The 18,591-nt window shown below is 45.2% G+C and overlaps 1 protein-coding gene across 5 annotated transcripts in view; it reads right to left on the bottom strand.

Annotated features, from left to right (window-relative positions):
* CARD11 (caspase recruitment domain family member 11) overlaps positions 1-18,591 on the bottom strand; it is a 107,817-nt gene that overhangs the window by 30,830 nt on the left and 58,396 nt on the right. For 4 of the 5 annotated variants that reach the window (XM_068524500.1, XM_068524504.1, XM_068524501.1 and 1 more), the window contains one exon: positions 6,973-7,094. In XM_068524500.1, the coding sequence (XP_068380601.1) occupies positions 6,973-6,979 (7 nt within the window). In that variant the 5' untranslated portion in view covers positions 6,980-7,094. Of the gene's footprint in view, positions 1-6,972; positions 7,095-18,141; positions 18,171-18,591 lie in introns of those variants that run through there. The other variant, XM_068524503.1, reaches the window with a different exon arrangement.

Here is an 18,591-nt window from a genome sequence, read left to right as displayed (position 1 = left end):
TTCATACCCTTTAGTAGTCACTCCCCATTTCCCTCCAATACCTGCTCCTCCAACCTTAGGCAACCACTAGTCTTATTTCCTGTCTCTGTAGACTTGGCTGTTCTGGACTTTTCACTTAAAAGGGATTGTATAACATGTGGTCTTTTGTGACTGGCTTCTTTTCAAGGTTCATCCATGCGGTATGTAGCATGTTTCAGTATTTCTTTTTATTGAAGAATACTTTTTCATTGTATGGATATATCACATCTTGTTTATTCATCCACTGATGACTTTGGGTTGTTTGGTTGTCATGAATTATGCTACTATGAAGATTCATGTACACATTTTTTTGTCAACACATGTTTTTATTTCCCTTGAGCAGATATGCAGAAATGGAACTGATGAGCCACGTGGTAACTCTATGTTTAACATTTTGAGGAACTGCTAAACTGTTTCCCAAAGTGGCTGCGCCATTTTACATTCCTGCTAGCAATGTACGAGGTTCTAATTGTCAACAATTATTCTTGTCCATCTTTTTTAGTACAGCCATCTGAATGGGTGGGAAGTGGTATTTCATTGTGGTTTTGATTTGTATTTCCCTACTGACTAATGATGTTGAGCATCTCTTCATGTGCACATTGGCCATTTGTGCATTGAGAAATGCCTATTCAAATCCTCTGCCCATTTTTAAATTGGATCTTTGTCTTTAATATGGAATTTTTATGTGTTCTGGATACAAGTCAGATATATGATTTGCACATATTTTCTCCTATTCTGTTGGTTACCCTTTCACTTTCTTAAAGGTATCATTTGTAGCACAAAAGTTTTTAATTTTGATGTAGTCCAATTTCTTTTTTCACTTGTGCTTTTGGTGTGTATCTAAGAAACCATTACTTAATTCAAGGTTATAAAAATTTACTTCTATTTATTTTTCTAAGAGTTTTATACTTTTAGCTCTCACATTTAGGCCTATGATGCATTTTGAATTAATTTTTGTGTATGGTGTGAGGTAAGGGTCCAACTGTTTTTTACATGTGGATATTCAGTTGTTCCAGCACAATTTGTTGAAAAGATTCTTCTTTCCCTATTGAATGGTCTTGGCACCTTTGTCAAAAATCAATTTACCATAAATGTGAGTGTTCATTTCTGGACTCTCAATTCTATTCCATTGACCTACATGTCTATCCTTATGCCAGTACCACACTGTCTTCATTACTGTAAATGTGCAGTAAGTTTTGAAATTGGGAAGTATGAGTCTTCCAACCTTGTTCTTCCCATTTCAGACTGTTTTGGCTATTCAGGTCCCCTTGCAATTCCGTATGAATTTTAGGGATCAACTAGTCAATACTTGCAAAAAAAAGTAGTTGGGATTTTGATAGTGAATCTGTTGAATATGTAGATCAATTTGAACAGTATTACTACCTAACAATTAAGTGTCATGCTCCAAGAATATGGGATGTGTTTCTATTAATTTAGATCTTCTTTAATTTCTTTCAGCAATGTGTTGTAGTTTTTCAGTGTACACTTCTTTTGCTAAATTTATTCCTAAGTATTTTATTCTTTTTGATGGCATTGTAAATGTGAACTGTATTCTTAATTTTATTTGTTGAATAAAATTCATTGTTAACATATGGATATGCAATAAATGACTTTTGTATATTGCTCTTCCATCCAGCAAATTTACTGAAATCATTTATTAGTTCTAATAGTTTGTTAGTGGATTCCTTATGATAGGATTTTTTCTATATGATTTTCCTATATGTAAGATAATGTCATCTGCAATTACATTGTTTTACTTCTGTCTTTTCAATCTGGATGCCTTTTCTTTTCTTTCCTTCTCTCTTTTTTTCCCCTCTAATTTCCCAGGCTAGAACTTCTAACACAATGTTACATAGAAGGGGCAAGAATGGACATCCTTTTCTTGATCACAGGGGAAAAAGCATTCAGTTTTCACTGTGAAGTATGATGTTACCTGGTTAAGTGTGTGTGTGTTTCAGACGTTCTTTATCAGGCTGAGGAAACTCCCTGAGTATTTTTGTCACAAAAGGATGTCTGATTTTGTCAGATGGTTTTTCTGCATCCAACTACCATATAGTTTTTAGTTTTGATTCTATTAATATATTACATTAATTTTCAGGTATTAAACAAACCTTGCATTCTTGCTATGAATCCCAGTTAATTATGGACTTGTTGGATTTGGTTTGCTAGTATATTTTTGAGCATTTTGGCATCCATACCTTATGAGAGATGTTAGTCAGTAGTTTTCTTTCCTCGTGATGTCTGACTGGTTTTGACATCAGGGTAAATTTTGCCTCCTAGAATAAATTGGGAAGTGTTTCTTCCTCTTCTATTTTTTTTGGAGAGTTTATGAAGAATTGGCATACTTTTTGTCTTTTGTTTGGTAGAGGTCACCAAGGCAGGCTTTTCTTGGTAGTTCGGTTTTTAACTACTAATTCTTTACTTGTTGTAGGTTCCTGTTTTTCTTGAGTAAGTTTCAGTAATTTGTGTCTTTCTAGGAATTCATCCATTTCATGTAAGTTACCTAATTTTATTGGAAACAGCTGTTCATATTATGCCTTTATTTTTATTTTGCCTTTTATTTCTGTAAGGTTGGTAGTAATGTCCCTTCTTTTATTTCTGATTCTAGTCACTTGGATCATCTCTCGTTTTCTCTTGGTCAGTCTAGCTAAGGGTTTGCCAATTTTGTTGAAATTTCAAAGAACCAACTTTTGGTTTCACTGATTTTCTCTATTGCTCTTCTCTTCTCTAACTCATTTATTTTTGTCCTAATAGTATTACTTCCTTCCTTATGCTTGCTTCAGTTTTAGTTTGCTCTTCTTTTTCTAGTTTCATAAAGTGGAAGGTTAGGTTACCGATTTGAGATCTTTTAAAAATATGAACATTTATAGCTATAAATTCCCTTCTGAGCACTGCTTTAGTGACACCACTTAAGTTTCAGTATGTTGCATTTTCATTTCCGTTTGTCTCAAAGTAAATATTCTATTTTCTTGTGTGATTTCTTTGACCTATTGGTTATTTAGAAGTGCGATGTTTAATTTCCCGTATTTGTTAACTTTCCAAATTACTTTGTTATTGATTTTTAATTTAATTCCATTGTGGTTGGAAAACATACTTTGGATCACTTCAATCCTTTTAAACTTACTGAAGTTTGTTTTATGGACCAGCATATGGAGAACATTCCAGGTGGGTGCTTGAGAAGAGTATGTATTCTGCTGTTAGGTGGCATGTACTATAGACAAGTCCAAGTTCAAGTCTCCTATTTCCTTGTTGATCTTCTGTCTATTGTTCTATCCATTATTGAAAGTAGAGTATTAAAAATCTCCAAGTGTCTATTATTGTTGAATTTTACATTTTTCCCTTCAATTCTGTCAGTTTTTGCTTCATGTATTTTGAGGCTCTGTTGTTTGGGTTAAGTTATACTTATAACTGTTATAACTTCCTGGTGGTTGACACTTTTATCATTATGAAATCTCTTCTTTATTTCTAGTAACACTTTTGTTTGAACATCTATTTTGTCTGATATAAGCCACTCTAGCTCTTTTATGATTCTTTTTAGCATAGTCTATGTTTCCATCCTTTTACTTTCAACCTCTTTGTACCTTTGGATGTAAGGTTTTTCTCCTGTAGATAGTATACATGTGATCTTGTTGTTTCAAGCTAATCTGGCAATCCCTTAATTTCTATTGGTTTATTCATTTTTAACTGTTGGATGTATTATTCCATTGCAAGAATATACCATAATTTATTTCTTCATTTCCCTATAATGGATATTTAATTTCCCCCCAGTTTTTTACTTGAAAATTTAGCACTATTTATAATAGGAAAAAAATGTAGACAATCCAAACATTCTTCAGCAGATACTCCATGATCCTTTTGCACTATAGAATAACATTTTGAAAGGATGTAGTGACATAAAAAGATCCCAAGACATCGTTTATTTAAAAAAGTAAAGGGAGGGAGGGAGACGAAAGAGGGAAGAGATATGGGGATATATGTGTATGTATAGCTGATTCACTTTGTTACAAAGCAGAAACTAACGCACCATTGTAAAGCAATTACACTCCAATAAAGATGTTAAAAAAATAAAAATAAAAAAGTAAATACGTACACACATACATGTGGTATAATTTAAAAATATATTTGGTCTTTGCCCCGGGTTCCCAGCACGGATTGTAATCTCCAGAGTGACGAGGGTGTGAATGCTTTTTGTATGGTAACAAGATAACTCTTGGGTAAGGGGCCCCTAGTAGCTTTAGGATGGGAGCTGAATGCCAGAAGAACCAGGCAAGTGATTAGAAGGTTGTAACTTTCAGCCCCACATTCCTGCCTCAGGGGAGGTGAGAGAGGCTAGAGGTTGAACTCAATCACCAACAGAGAATGATTTAATCAATCACACACGTAATAGCACCTTGATGAAAATCCCTCAACGATGAGGGGCAAAGAGCTTCCAAGTTTCTGAATTCAAGCACATGCTGGGCGAGTGGCTCATCTCAACTCCATGGGAACAGAGGCTCCTGTGCTTGGGACCCTTCCTGACCTCCTCATATGTGTTTTCATTTGTATCCTTTAAAATCATTATAGTAAGTATAGTGTTTTCCTGAGTTCTGTGAGCCATTCCAGCAAATTACTGCACCTGGCGAGGAGGCTGTGGGAGACCCTGATTTAGAGCTGCTCAGTCAGAGGGCAGGTGGCCCTGGGTTTGGGGCCGGCATCCGAGCCGGGGGCAGGCTTGTGGGATTGAGCCCTTAGCCTGTGGCATCTTTGCTGCCTCTGGACAGTTAGTGTCAGAAGTGAACTGGATTGCTGGACACCCAGTTGGTGTCAGAGAACTGGTGGATGTGTGAAAAAAATGACACGTATTTGGTGTCAAGAAAACACTATACCTTTGGTGTCAGAAAAAATATCACAACACAGTATAAAATCATTCATGTAATGCAACGCCTGTAATTATATAGGTAGGGGTGTGTGTGTGTGTGTGTGTGTGAAAGAGAGAGGGGAGAGAGAAATAGGGAGAGGGGAGGGGAGGGAAAGAAGGAGGGAGGGGAAAAGTTTGAGAGGATCTGATTATACTGATTCTATCTAAGAAGAGGGAGGAATTCTGAGGTTACTGGCCAGGAGGACTTGGACGTTACCTATACTGTTTTAGTGTTTACAACACACACACGTGTCAATGTATTATGTGTATAGTTTGAAAAAGGAGAAAAAGAAAAATGAACAAAGATGACAGCCAAGTCTAGGGAAATCGATACGCCAATACCTAATATCTGCCTTCCTGCTCACGTCCTCAGATGGCCACAGCCCTGATATCCTGTCTGTACCAAATAAACCCTCCAGCCACAGCCGAGTGACCTGATCCAAAGAGGACCAATCCCGAGGCTGGTTGCACTAGCCCAATCCCTTGACCTGGGAATTTCCCATAGGCCAAAGAGACAGTGGGGCGGGTGAATGTGCTGTGGGGAATTAGCTAGGAGGTGGCATCAGGGTGGCCACAGTGGAGGCTAGAACTTGGCCACAGTAAAGCAGAGCCCCAGGCAGGTCGAGGCTATGGAGGCGGAGGGAGCTGGTCTGCCAGGCGGAGCTGCAGTGAGACCCCGAGGGCCCCTGAGAAGTGGCAAGAGTCCTCTCTCTGGGCGTATAACTCTACTTCCCAGTCCTGTAAGTCTTGGCCACGTGTGATGTCTGGTCCTTACTACAGACCTTCGAGAATCTCCCCATTAATTTGAGCTGGAGACTCGTGCATGAATATTCAACAGAGGCACCGTGTATCCAAAAAGCCTGGACACCATACAGACGTCCCGACACAAGTAGAGGGGGTAAATAATGTGCGTATTCAACGATGGCGTACCCTACAGCAGGGCAGGGGAAAAGAACTACGGCTTCGTGCGTCAACACGGACGGACCTCGGGGAGGTGACGCTGAGTGTAAAAGAAAGTCGCGAAAGATTACGTGCGATAGGGGAGCGCCCACGAAATTTCCCAAACATACGCAACTCAGCTATATGGTTGAGGATATACTGCAAAACTGTACTGAAGAGCGGGGGTCTGATAAACGTCAGAAGGGTGAGGGCAGCAGGACGGCTGTGACATGGAGGGACACATAGGTGACCTGGGTGATCCTGGAAATACTGCCTCAGCTGGGGACACGTGTGTCCATTTTACTGTTCTTTGTTTCATAGATACACGTATACATTTTTATGTGTGTGTGTGTATAAATACGTATGAAATATTTCATGGGCAGGAACTCTGGATAGTGTAGCTAGGCTCAAAAGAAAAAAAAAAAAGAAAAAAAAAACCACCTTGACCACAATTTCAAATGTATTTCTCTTCTCAGACGCTTCCCTGTAACTCAGCCTGACTCGGCCCCATCACCTGGAGGAACCTGGATGAAACATCTGCTCGGAAACACACTCTTAGACACCGAGGCCCTGAGCTTTAACAGCCTATCAGGCTGGACAGTCCTCCCTCCCCTCAACTGTAGCCAGAGTTGATGGCAACTCGGACAGTACCCTCAGCAGCGTCTGGCTCGGTCTTGAGTCAAACCCTAGACCACATCTGTCTTTCTACACACAGCCAGAAAAAGCAGGTTCAAGGCTCCTGGGCCACATTCTACAGGAAGGGCTATTTTGCTCAAGTTTTTACAGGCCAAGGAGGCTACCTGCCCGTGGACAAACTCCATGGCAGCTGCTGGTCTCACGTCCCTCCGCCATTCGTTGGAAACATGGACCGTGTGGCCCCAGCTGCTGCTATGATACAGTTCAGCATCTCCGTCTTGACCTCCGAGCTGACCCCCACGCCAGCCCCCACGGTCGCATCTCGCCTGACGGTCTCTGATTCTCCACCAGGTGCCCGCTTGCTCAGAACCTGCTTCCTGCACCTCCCTCTGCCTGGAACCCTCCCCTCCCCGCTCCCCTGGCAAGTCTCAGGTGACCTCGCTTTCTATTTATTTTACATAAAGTAGACACACGTGAAGTACCTGGCATAGAGTCGGCACTCAATAGACAAGAGGTGACTTTTATTCTTTTTACTCCTTCTGGCTGGGGCTGGTCCTTCCCTGAGCCAGTTTCCTTCTGGATGTGGAGGTGTGATGGGCAGGATCTGTAAGAGGAAAGATAATATGACTTGAAACAAGGCCACAGGTTGGAGAGAGAGAACCATTCAAGCGGCGAAGGGGCCCGCTGCTTTGGAAGCAAAGGCCACACAATCCCAGGGCCCGCATCTCTTCAGGTGACGGGGACGCAGTGGACCACGGCCTGGAGCTGCTGGGGGAGACGGGCTTTTGTTCCCACCGATGGACAGCGGGAAGGCCACTGGCCCCAGGTCCCAAGACTCTGGGAGTGGAGAGAAGGCCACATGGTAACTGTGGGGCTGCCCGTGGCCGGGTGGAAGGTCGTTAGAAGTCTTTGATGGAAGCATCTGCAGAGTGGAGACGTTCTAATCAGCTACTAATTCATCAGGCCAAAAGCAGCAAACCACACTCCTGAGTCCAGAAGCGCTCCCTTCACTGTGAATGACGTCTCAGCTCTGCTCGCCGTGGCTTTGGGCAGGAACGCGCCGTCACTTGCCCAGGGCGGCGTTCCTTATGGTGACTGACAAGGCCGTCATGCCCAGCCAGTCGCTCCAGGAGCCCGGCTGGGACTGTGGGTTTTGAGGGAGCGGGCCAGCTCTCCTTCTGGAGAAAGGGCGGTAGAGGAGGGGGCAGGGGGAGGGGGAGGCGCAGACCCTGAGAAGGTGAGGATGGGACGACACCGGTGTTCTTTTTTTTTAAATGTTTTTTTTTTTTTTTTAGTGGTTTGAGAGATGGCAATTGTATTTATTTATTTATTTATTTTTGGCTGCGTTGGGTCTTCGTTGCTGCGCGCGGGCTTTCTCTAGTTGCGGCGAGCGGGGGCTACTCTTCGTTGCGGTGTGCAGGACTTCTCATTGCGGTGGCTTCTCTTGTTGCGGAGCACGGGCTCTAGGTGTGTGGGCTTCAGTAGTCGTGGCACGCGGGCTCAGTAGTTGCGGCTCGTGGGCTCTAGAGCGCAGGCTCAGTAGCTGTGGGGCACGTGCTTAGTTGCTCCGCGGCATGTGAGATCTTCCCGGACCAGGGCTCGAACCCGGGTGCCCTGCATTGGCAGGAGGATTCTTAACCAGTGCGCCACCAGGGAAGTCCCCGACACCTGTCTTGGCAGCTGCCAGGGTCCTTTGGTGGGGGCTCCAGACGGCTGCTCCAAACCCACAGCTCCACTCAGGGGTGATGGGGACCCTGGGATGCCATCGTTTAATCAGAAACTTGTTGGGTTTTGGCTTTGAGGATTAATCATAGATGACACCAGATCTCCCAGGGCTGACAGCAGCTCTTCTTGTTGGGTGTCAGCTTGGATAGGAGTCAGCTGTCTCAGACCCTCAGCCCCTCAGCCCCGGGGAGGTGGCAGTGACATGCTTCTCTAGAGGACACTGTCTTCTTGGTCTCCTCGGCTGTGGGGCCCCGGGCGAGGGCTGGGGGAGCAGGAAATCTATGGGCAGGCCAGGTGCCCTAGCCAAGATCGGCAGGGCCGTCCTCAGCCCAACAAACCAAGGCCCAGGGAGGCCCAGGGAAATGATACTTCTCTGTATTTGCATTAAACAAAGAAGAATGCATTTGCATTTTTCCTCTTTTATAATCAGAAGAAGAAGCTTTAAGAAAATTCATAGTAGGAGAGGTTTTAATTGCAGGAAAGGGGAAGCAGGTTTGTACTACCCGATGATGTGTCAATGTAGTTTGGGAAAACTGAGGCACAAGACACCCAGTAATGAGGCTGAACTTTCTATTTCTGCCCTTTGAATTTTGAGTTCACCCTCGAAAACTTGGTCCTAAGGTCGGGGAAAATGTATCGGCTACGTCTCCTGAGCGATTGACTCATAGGTACGACATTCAACTGGTGGAAACATCATCCCTGTGTTTATAGACGACTTAGTCTGCCAGGCATTTGGCTAAGCCTAACTGCTCAAGAACTCTTTGAGACAGGTGGTTTTATCACCACCACCACCACCATCATCACCGTCGTCACCGTCATCACCACAGTATAGCCAAGAAAATCAAACCTGGGAGAGGTTCAAAGTCATATGATTAGCATGGAAGGCTGGATTTGGACTTAATCACTACCATACAGCCCCTAGAATTGCCTTTTTTTTTTAAGAGTTTACCTTTTAAATGACTCTAACCAGCAAGTGTATGTACAAAGTCTCCCTGAAATATCACTTTAACACACAAACTTAAGACAGAACTAAAACCAAGTTCTAAGATGGCAGATATTGGCTCAGGGTTCAAAAGAATAACTCCTGCTTCTCAAAAGAGGAGTCAATTGCTTGGTGAGTTATGAGCTCCCCGTCATTGGTGTTATTCAAGCACAGTCAGCCAGTGATTATTCACGTTCCAGGGAAGCCCATTATGCAAGCAGAACTTGCATGCACAGTTTTTGTTCCCTCCCACATAAGAATAAACAGAGAGGCAAGGGGCACTTAATGTTTAAGCAAAGTCTCCACATGAAAGGAAGAGATCGAAAGAGACAAACTGATACAGGGAAACGGCAGAAAGCAGACAGTGCACAGAATAAGAGAAAACGGAAAAAACACAATCCAATAATTAAAATCCATTAAGAGATTAGATAAGATATTGCAGTCATAAAACAATAGTAGGGTGCTTTGACAAGGGAGCAAAGGACAAGAAAGAGTTCTTCATGATTAAAATAAAGTAGCCGAAGTTTATAATCGATAGAAAGTTTGGAAGATAAAGTTGAGGAAATCGCCCTGAAAGTTAACAAAAAAGTTAAGAGACGGAAAATAAGAAAGGAGGGAAATGAAGTCAATTTAGGAGGTCTAATATCCAATAAATAGAAATCATGCAGAAATTATGCTTCCTTTCCTGTGTATCTTGTGGGGATACAATATCAATTATAGGACGAAATTATCAGAGAAAATAGTATTAGAGGATTCTTCAAATGTAAAAACATGAGTCTTCAGTTTTATTTATTTTTTATTTATTATTATTATTTTTAAAAATATTTATTTAGTTGCACCAGGTCTTAGTTGCGGCAGGCGGGCTCTTAGCTGCAGCATGTGGGCTCCTTAGTTGAGGCTCCAGGGCTCCTTAGTTGTGGCATGTGAACTCTTAGTTGTGGCACGCATGTGGGATCTAGTTCCCTGACCAGGGATCGAAACCGGGCCCCCTGCATTGGAAGCGCGGAGTCTTAACCACTGCGCCACCAGGAAAAGTCCCGAGTCTTCAGTTTTAAAGGGTCCTTTGAGTGCTCAGTACACTCAGTGGAAAATAACCTTCTCAGAATATCATTCTGAAATTTCAGGGCGCCCGGGAGTAAGAGAAGACCCTAAAATCCTCCTGGGAGAAAGCATCAGGTCATGTGCAAAGGACTAGAAGTAAGTTTGGCATCAGATCTTTCAATGGTAATGCTGGAAGCTGGGTGATGCCTTCACATTTCCAATGGAAGAGACTTCTAAACCTAGGATTCTATACCTACACAAACTATTACGTGTGAAAAGAGCATGATGCTATTTTCAGAAAAGTGAGGACTCTAAACATTTAGATCCCACGTACCCTTTCTTAGGAAGCTACTTCAGGCTATGCTCCAGTAAAATGAGGGAATAAAACAAGAAAGAAGAAGGTATGAAGGCCAGGAAACAGAGCAGCAAGGAAAGTTGCAGGATGCGAGGGATGCAGTAAAAAGTAGCCGGCCAAGATTCTGGCAGGATCATGGAGGGCCCACTAGATGCAGACTGCCAGGGGGAAAATAATGAACCATTATCTGATATATTTCATAATTTAGAAAATATTATTGTTAGGCAAATGACAGGTCTGAGAATCAGAAAAAAATTGAGGATAGGTACATTAAAAAAACCTCAGCAAGTGAAAAAAAAAAAGAGAGGCGATATTAACTTTGGAAAAAACAAAAAGATAGGAAAGGAAACATAATCTCAGCATACAACTTGCCTCAACACGAACAATATTTACCTGGTCACGATAATGTAACAGGTAAAACTGATCTAAATGTACCAAGATGATGGCGGGCGGTGGCGGGAGGGGCGGAGTGCATGGAGTGGGGAACTAGGAAAAGGGAGCTAAATTATCATCCACCTAAAGGCGTGTCAATAAATAATGTCTTAAAACCGACATATTGATAAATAGCAACGTAAGCATATTATTTAGAAATAAGGAGGTAAATAACAGAAGAAAACAACATGGAGAAAAAGAGAAGTAGCTGCCTCTGGGGATCAGGGCTGGGGATGAATGTTTTTCATGACAAGCCTACTTTACGTTTTTTTTTTTTTCTACTTTACTTTTAATCTCTGCATGATGTATGTATTATTATGGTAAAAAAAAAATTACCTATGTCAATAGTTGGAACCATTTAAGGCATATTTCAGTATAAAGAATCAATCAGTTACCTCCATTCTCTGAACACGTACTATATTCTACTTTTTGTAAAACTTGTCAGACAGCTCACCCCTTCCTAAACCAGAAGCGCTGACTATGTGCTGGGCACGTCACAGATGCTGCCTCGCTTAACACTCACAGGAGCCTGATAAGGTCGGTTTTAGGATTCCCGTTTTATGACGAGGAGGTCAGATCAGAGAGTTAAATAACGGGGTGAGATCCCACAGCCACTAAGTGGCAGAGCAGAGATTCCAAGTCAACCCTCACCGACTCAGCATGACCTGGTCTAAAATTCGCCATCATCACAGCTAACACTGACAAAGCATAGCATGTAATCTAACTGATCAGATTCCTTGCTTCCTGGGCTCCGTATCTTTCTCTTTTTTTGCTTTATTCCCTCATTTTGCCGGAGCATATCCTCTAATAGCTGTCTAGGAAAAGGGACATGGTAGTTGCTATAAGCAGACACTGGGCTAAATGCTCCATGTGGATTACCTCGTTTACTACAACAACCCTATGAGGTAGATACCACTACTGTCCCCAACTTATGGAAGAGGAAGTGGGTTCAGAGGGGTTCAGCTACCTGTCACATGTCTGCTTCATCTTTGCATCCCCCCCTCACTCCCGCCTCCCCAGTAAAATTCAGCACGGGGTCTGACTCTTAGGAGGTGCTCAATATATATTTGTTGGGTGAATAAATAAAAGTCAGAACCTGAATAAAATAAACAAGGAGGCTGCAATGACTTCAGATCCAGGGAGTGCCAAGCCCTTTGGAAATGAGCTGTCTCTATGGGACAGACATCTCTCCTCTCCGCGGGCTGCCCCAGCGCAAAAGCTCTGGAATAAGAAGGGGGTCAACCATCAGTTAGATAAATGCGTCTCCGGTTAATTGATCTGTCTGGATGATTGGAGTGAGAGGCTTGAGATGGAGGGTTTAATTATTCCAATGAAACCTCCACTTAATTGAAAGGACTTCTGGCATAAAAACGGGTGAAAAATTATTGAGAAGGATGATCTACTGCCTGTGAGAACAGGCTGGAGATGCCGGTACACACCAGCAATGTCTACTGTGTTTACAGCTCTGACATGAAAGCTTAGTGGGAAAGAACCAGATGCAGCCCTTCCTGTGTGTCTCCTGCCCTACAATCCGTTTCATTCCTACAAAAAGGGCACTTAGAGAAGCAGCTAGAAAATTCCTCCTGCAAAATTCTTCTCTGGAACCCGTTAACTTTTTAACCTCTGTCTATCTCAGCTCATTCAACTGAAATATTGGGATGATAATATTTTCCATGAATTAACATGTGTATAGTAATCAGAAGAGCTTCGCTGATACATATTTTGAAAGCAGCAATTATCATTTTAAATTCACAGTGTAGTGGCAGACACTGCCAGCTGCCGACCCAATATCCATTCCCTCTTACTTATCAACAGAGCCCCAATTTTGTTTGGAGCATTACTGTACCCACCTTAAAAAAAAAACCAAAACTGTATTTCTAGCTTCCCTTGCAGCTAGAATTGTGGGTGTGTGACACAATTCTGGCCAATGAGATGTAAGTGGAAGTTTCTGGGTGAGACATCTAGGAAGGATCTGTAGAGGAGGAGGAATCAGGTGAGAAGCACCTTTTGTTTGTCCCTGTCTTCCTACATGGAATGTGGATGCAATGCTTGGAAGAAGAGCAGCAATCTTGTGAGCATGAAGACAAAGTCCACACTCTAAGTATGGCTGCATAGGATGCTTCACGGACTTTGGGTCCAAGCTAATCTTTGAGTTCTTGGTTCATGAGAAGAATAAAATCCCTAGTATGTATAAAACTGTGATTTTGTTTCTATAACTTGCAACCAAAAATCATCCCAGCAGATACACATTACAAACAAGATCTAAGCCTTTTGAGAAAATCACGTTGGTCCCAGCCACACACTCTTAAGCCCTACAATCTGAGCAACTTTCTTATCTATTTGTTCCTGTTCCTTTTTTTCTAGATACAAAATCAGAGTAAGCAATCAATAAGGACTAAGTACTGCCCATGTACAAAGGCCTGCAGGGGACAGAAACAAACAGCATGACTCTGAGGGAGATGGGGCACTGCCCAGGAAGTGATAACTAACACCACACCACTGTCCAACGCATACGCCGGATGATTTATCCTGCCCGCTGGGTCCTGCCTCAAATCCGGAGCCGTGCCCCTCACTTTTCAGCCAATCTCTGGTCATGTCTCCAGCCTCCATCACATCCACTGGAATCCATCTCTTCTCTTTACTCCTCTTTATTCCACATGCACCCCTCCCCCCAACTCGAGTTACAGCCAAACTTCTCAGCCATCATCCGAGGCATGTCCGGCCCCTCAGCCTAGGGCACCGCCCACCACCCCCGGGACATCTCCTTGGGCACCAGGCCACCAGGTAATATTTCCACCTGACACTCCTCAAGGTGCTCCACTCATCCACTTCCAGGTGACCCGGGCAAAGGGCCAATGGTTTCTGTGGCATGAAAATGTCTCAACTTGATAGCTTTTGGGAAAAGAGGAAGCATCTTTGGGTAGTCAGGATTTGGGGGTGGTTGGGGGACATGGCAAACACCAGCCCTCCCCCTCCCCAGGCCCTGCCACATATCCAGACATCTCCTGTAGTGGCTTCTGACTTGCACCCATCAGGGCAGAGAAGTTTGGAAGGGCGTACACCTCGTGCATGACCAAAGGACATTGCTCCCCCCCTCCCCCCCCTCCAGCTCTCATTTTTCTACCACTACTGCAGAGAAGCTTTTGTGAAAAGCAGAATTAGGAATGACAGACTTAAATTGTTCTGAAATGTGTATCAATTTATCACATTGGCTCTTTACAAGCATTCGCTCCGTCTAGATTCCAAAGCTGCGCACACAGCAAACTGACAGCTCCGATGGTCTCCGTGAGCCGTGGCTGGACACCCCTTTGCCAAACCCAAAGCCCAGCGTGAGGTCATCCTCTCTCATTCCCGGAAGGGCAGCTTTGCTCCGGGCCAGCCCTGATGGTAATGAAACACTGTTTTCTCCTGCGGGTGCCTTCCAGGCCTGGTCAGCAAGCCCGCCTTGGCCACGGGGGATGTCAAGTCACCGAGACCACCAGTTGGTTCCCATTCTGGAGCCCTCTGTGCTTTCAAAGAGAGACCGCTGGCTTCATCTAAGCTAAATTCTAGCATAGGAGAGGTGGGTGGAAACCATGAGTTCCTTTCCCGGTTGGGGTCTGGGTGAGGCAGTTTGGAAGGGACAAAACTGGACATGGGGCAGGCACAGCCCTAAACGTGGGCACTGACACAAAGTCCTGCTCCTGGGAGTCTGGGGGCTGGCACGAGAGTGTGGGGTGAGCCCAGCGGCCCCGAGAATCTTCTAAGTGAAAAGGTTGGGTCCTTGCGTTTCGTAGGAAAGGTCACCAGCGTCATCAAAGAAGAAGCCCACTCTTAGAGCAGCCAAAAATGAGAGTTGGCAGTTTCTGTGGGAGCCACGTGCAGACTTAAACCTCCCCCTTTATCTCCTGCTTGTCTCACCTGGCTGCACAGGAATCCCATGGGAGCCTGGGACAAGGTTAAAAAAGGAAACCAGGCGGGGGCCCAAGGCCTTTGGACGTCTACGGGGGCACGTCTGCAGTTTGGTAACGAGGACACGTCAGAGTAGACTTGAAGCAGGAGACTGGGAGCCTCACTCATTCAGCCATCCATCCACTCATCCATCCATCCACTCATCCATCCATCCACTCATCCATCCATCCATCCATCCACACACCCATCCATCCACCCACCCATTGGATTCAACAAGCATTACTAGCAGAGAACGACAGAAGAGTAGGAAAAAGAGACTATGAGGAGGTTCAGGAGAAAAGAAAATAAGGACAAGTGAGGATAAGACACAAGTGACACATTTAGGGATGTTCAGAGCAGAGCAAAGGAGGCAGAAAAAGAAACTTGAAAGAACAAAGGTAAGAAAGCCTCGCAGATTCATCGGAAGAAGAGGTGACAGAAAGATGGGAGCAGTGACTGGTGAAGAAGGGAAAGGACAGGGAGCCTGGACCACAGCCGGGCCTGGCCCTTATTTTAAAGGTGAGCATTAGCTCTGAAAATGCAAATCAGAGGCACAGTGCAGTGCGCTGGGGGAGGGCTGGGGAAATGCAGGTCGGTCGAGTTACCCCCTGCAGCTCAGACGGAGTTATCTCCAGGGCCCAGAGCTGCATCCTTTGAGGACTCGGGGCGAACAGGCTGCACCCAGAACAAGCTCTCTCCCTTCTGCGTTTATAAGGCACACTGAAAATTTACTTAGGATCGATACGGCGATCAATTTAAAACGCATTTCTAGTCGTGGGGCCGTCTATTTTTTGAAATGTCACGGGGACAGGTAAACACAGTAATACCGCTAAACACATTTCCATGTGTTTGAACACAATGCTCCCGATGACTTCAATCAACTAGGCTAGGATCTAGAAAAAGGCACATTCCAGGTTTTCTTATATGGCCACAGGGTGGTCGTATTGGAGGGTGGGGTGTTTCTGATTCTCCCATCACCATCCGGGGAGAATACCAACTGCTGAAATCAGGGAGGTCACCCTGGCCGCAGCAGGGAAGCCAAGGAGGAGGCCTGAGGCTCTGGCTGTCCCTGGCTGCACGGGGCTGCCAGAGCCTCTTTCTAGAAAAGCCTTTGGGGCCGGTCAAAACGCCGGTGCAGGAAGCAGCAGACCAGGCTTTTATGTAGATCTCAGACTTCCGCGAACACCCCGAGGTGTGCAAGGCTTGAGGTCAGAACTGTACTTTCTCAGACCTCAGTCCCCTGGGCAGATTTCCGGGCAGCAGAAGAAAGCAAAGCAGGAGGTGGTGAAGGCTGGGGGAGAGTGATTCTGTGAAGACTCCTTCCGCTGTCGGCTTAGAGAGTTGGCGGACTGAGGTTCCAAGTGAAGCACCTCCCCGCCCCGCCCCCCCCCCCCCCCACAACAAGATGTAACTCCTGCCCTCCAGAGGTTAAAATACATTGTGTTTGTGGGTGGGAAGTGACATGGATTTCCCCACTCCCCCGTGAAAAAAAAAGATGGGGGCTGTGGGAGAAGGACTGCAGGAATTCTACTCTAATCAAACAAAAAGAATCAAACCAAAACTTTGCATCAAGAGAGAAAACCAGCAGCTTCTGCTTCCCTGTGTTCTAGAGGAAAGGATATGGTCCTGGATCCTGCCATTTTTTCAGCTGTGTGGCCTCGAGCATGTTGCTTAACCTCTCTGGGCCCCCATTAATCATTCTGTAAAATTGGACACGGAGCACCTACATCTTAGGGTTGCTGCAGTGCACACAGGGAGGCACTTAATCAATTATCACTTAGTCCACCCTTTCGGAAGCCCGTGGCAAACTCAAGATGGAGAGAAGTCTCTGCCTTGGCGTTCTGTATAATTACCTCCACACCAAACAGACTTTAGAGAAAAACTTTATAAAGGTCTGTCCTCAACCCTTCTGTCTGGGCTTCTGATTTGCGACTCTCCCACCTGGTGTTGTGAGAATCTGTCTACCATATTGCTTACGATCCTCTGGGCAGGACCATCTCCTGCTTCCTTGTACGCCCCGTGGTCTAGCAAGTTATCTTTCACAAATAGGCGTTTACTATTTATAAAGTGATTGATTTCCAATGGATAAGTGCTGGCTCTCTTGTTATAGTTTCCGCTCTTCACTGGATGAGACCTTTCTCTCGGTGGCTGTGGGGAGGGTTTTCACATGACAGCTGGCTGACAGGATCGTATGCCCTTCAGTCATACCCAACTGGTTTTGCTGTGCCTGCAATTCAGATCTAAGCGCCAATCTATCTTGTAGTCTCAGTCAGTCGTGGGCTGGAAGTCTAGAATACCCATCCCTCAGACAGAGAAAGACAAATACCATATGATATCGCTTACATGGGGAATCTGAAAAAAAAGGGTACAAATGAACTTATCTACAACACAGAAATAGAGTTACAGATGTAGAAAACAAACTCATGGTTACCAGGGGGTGGGAGGGGAGGGATAAACTGGGAGACTGGGTTTGACATATACACACTACTACATATAAAACAGATAACTAATAAGGACTTACTGGAGAGCACAGGGAACTCTACTCAATACCCTGTAATGGCCTGTACGGGAAAAGAACCAAAAAAGAGTGGATACACGTATGTGTATGACTGATTCACTCTGCTGTACGCCTGAAACTAACACAACATTGTAAAGCAACCACACTCTAGTAAAACAATAAGTAAATAAAATAGAATACCCATCCCTTCAGCTTCTGACCTACAGGGACAGAGACATCTTGTCACGAACCATCTCCACCGGGTGACACGCAGAAACGCCCACGCGGGTCCTCCATTCTGTTGGGGAGAGAGAACCCTCCACCTGCCTTCCCTCTCCCCAACACATCGCGTCAGCGTTACGGCAACCACCGGTTTTTTGCAATGTGCTCCTTCCGTGGGGCACTCCTGGAGTCTGAGGCACCTGCTGCATTTTCAAGGAGACCCAGTTCTAGCCACTGGGGCGCTGGGGTTCCGTCTGTGGAATCCTAATTCTTTGAAAACGAATAATCCGACACCAGCCGGCATTTTGGGGAGTCGGCCTCACGCGTCACCCCTCACTGTGGGAGGTGACAGGAAGTTGACAGAAACCGCGTCCCCAGCGGACCTTCGGAAGAAACACTACTGGACCCCAGGCACAGGGCCTGCTGTGCCATGGCTGCCTGACACCCCGTGGGCACTGGCTCCAGACCTGAGGAGGGCACAGAGTGACTCAGGAACAAAATCCCCGGCGGACGGAGCGGGCAGATCTAAGATGAGGCTGCTGGAGGGCGAAGAGCTGGCGGGCCTGCCCTCCACGAGACCGCGGAGTGCGCTGGCACCTCAGCTAGGACGACTCCAGACCGTGCGGCCCTGCCTCCCGGCAGGGAACGGACAATCGAGACGCCGCTGATGGAAAACTGCAGAACACAGCAGCGAGTTTTAGTTTGTAACTGGGCAGGAAAACAAGAGAGGCGCCTCACTACCCAGCACACCCGCGGGTTCGGAAAAGGACTCACAGGCCAGCTGCGAAGAGCGACTACGACCGTCTCCCAATCCTTCTGGGACCGATGGCCCAGCCTGGGGCGGCTCCAGACGCCTGATTTTTTCTATTTCCACTTCATCTCTGCGTCTTGCGGCAGCATCCTCGTTTACTGGAGGC

Source organism: Eschrichtius robustus, chromosome 16 (genome assembly GCF_028021215.1).
Source record: "Eschrichtius robustus isolate mEscRob2 chromosome 16, mEscRob2.pri, whole genome shotgun sequence".
Taxonomy (NCBI): domain Eukaryota; kingdom Metazoa; phylum Chordata; class Mammalia; order Artiodactyla; family Eschrichtiidae; genus Eschrichtius; species Eschrichtius robustus.
Note: the sequence above shows the minus strand (reverse complement) of the source record. Positions and strands in the feature narration are given on the sequence as shown.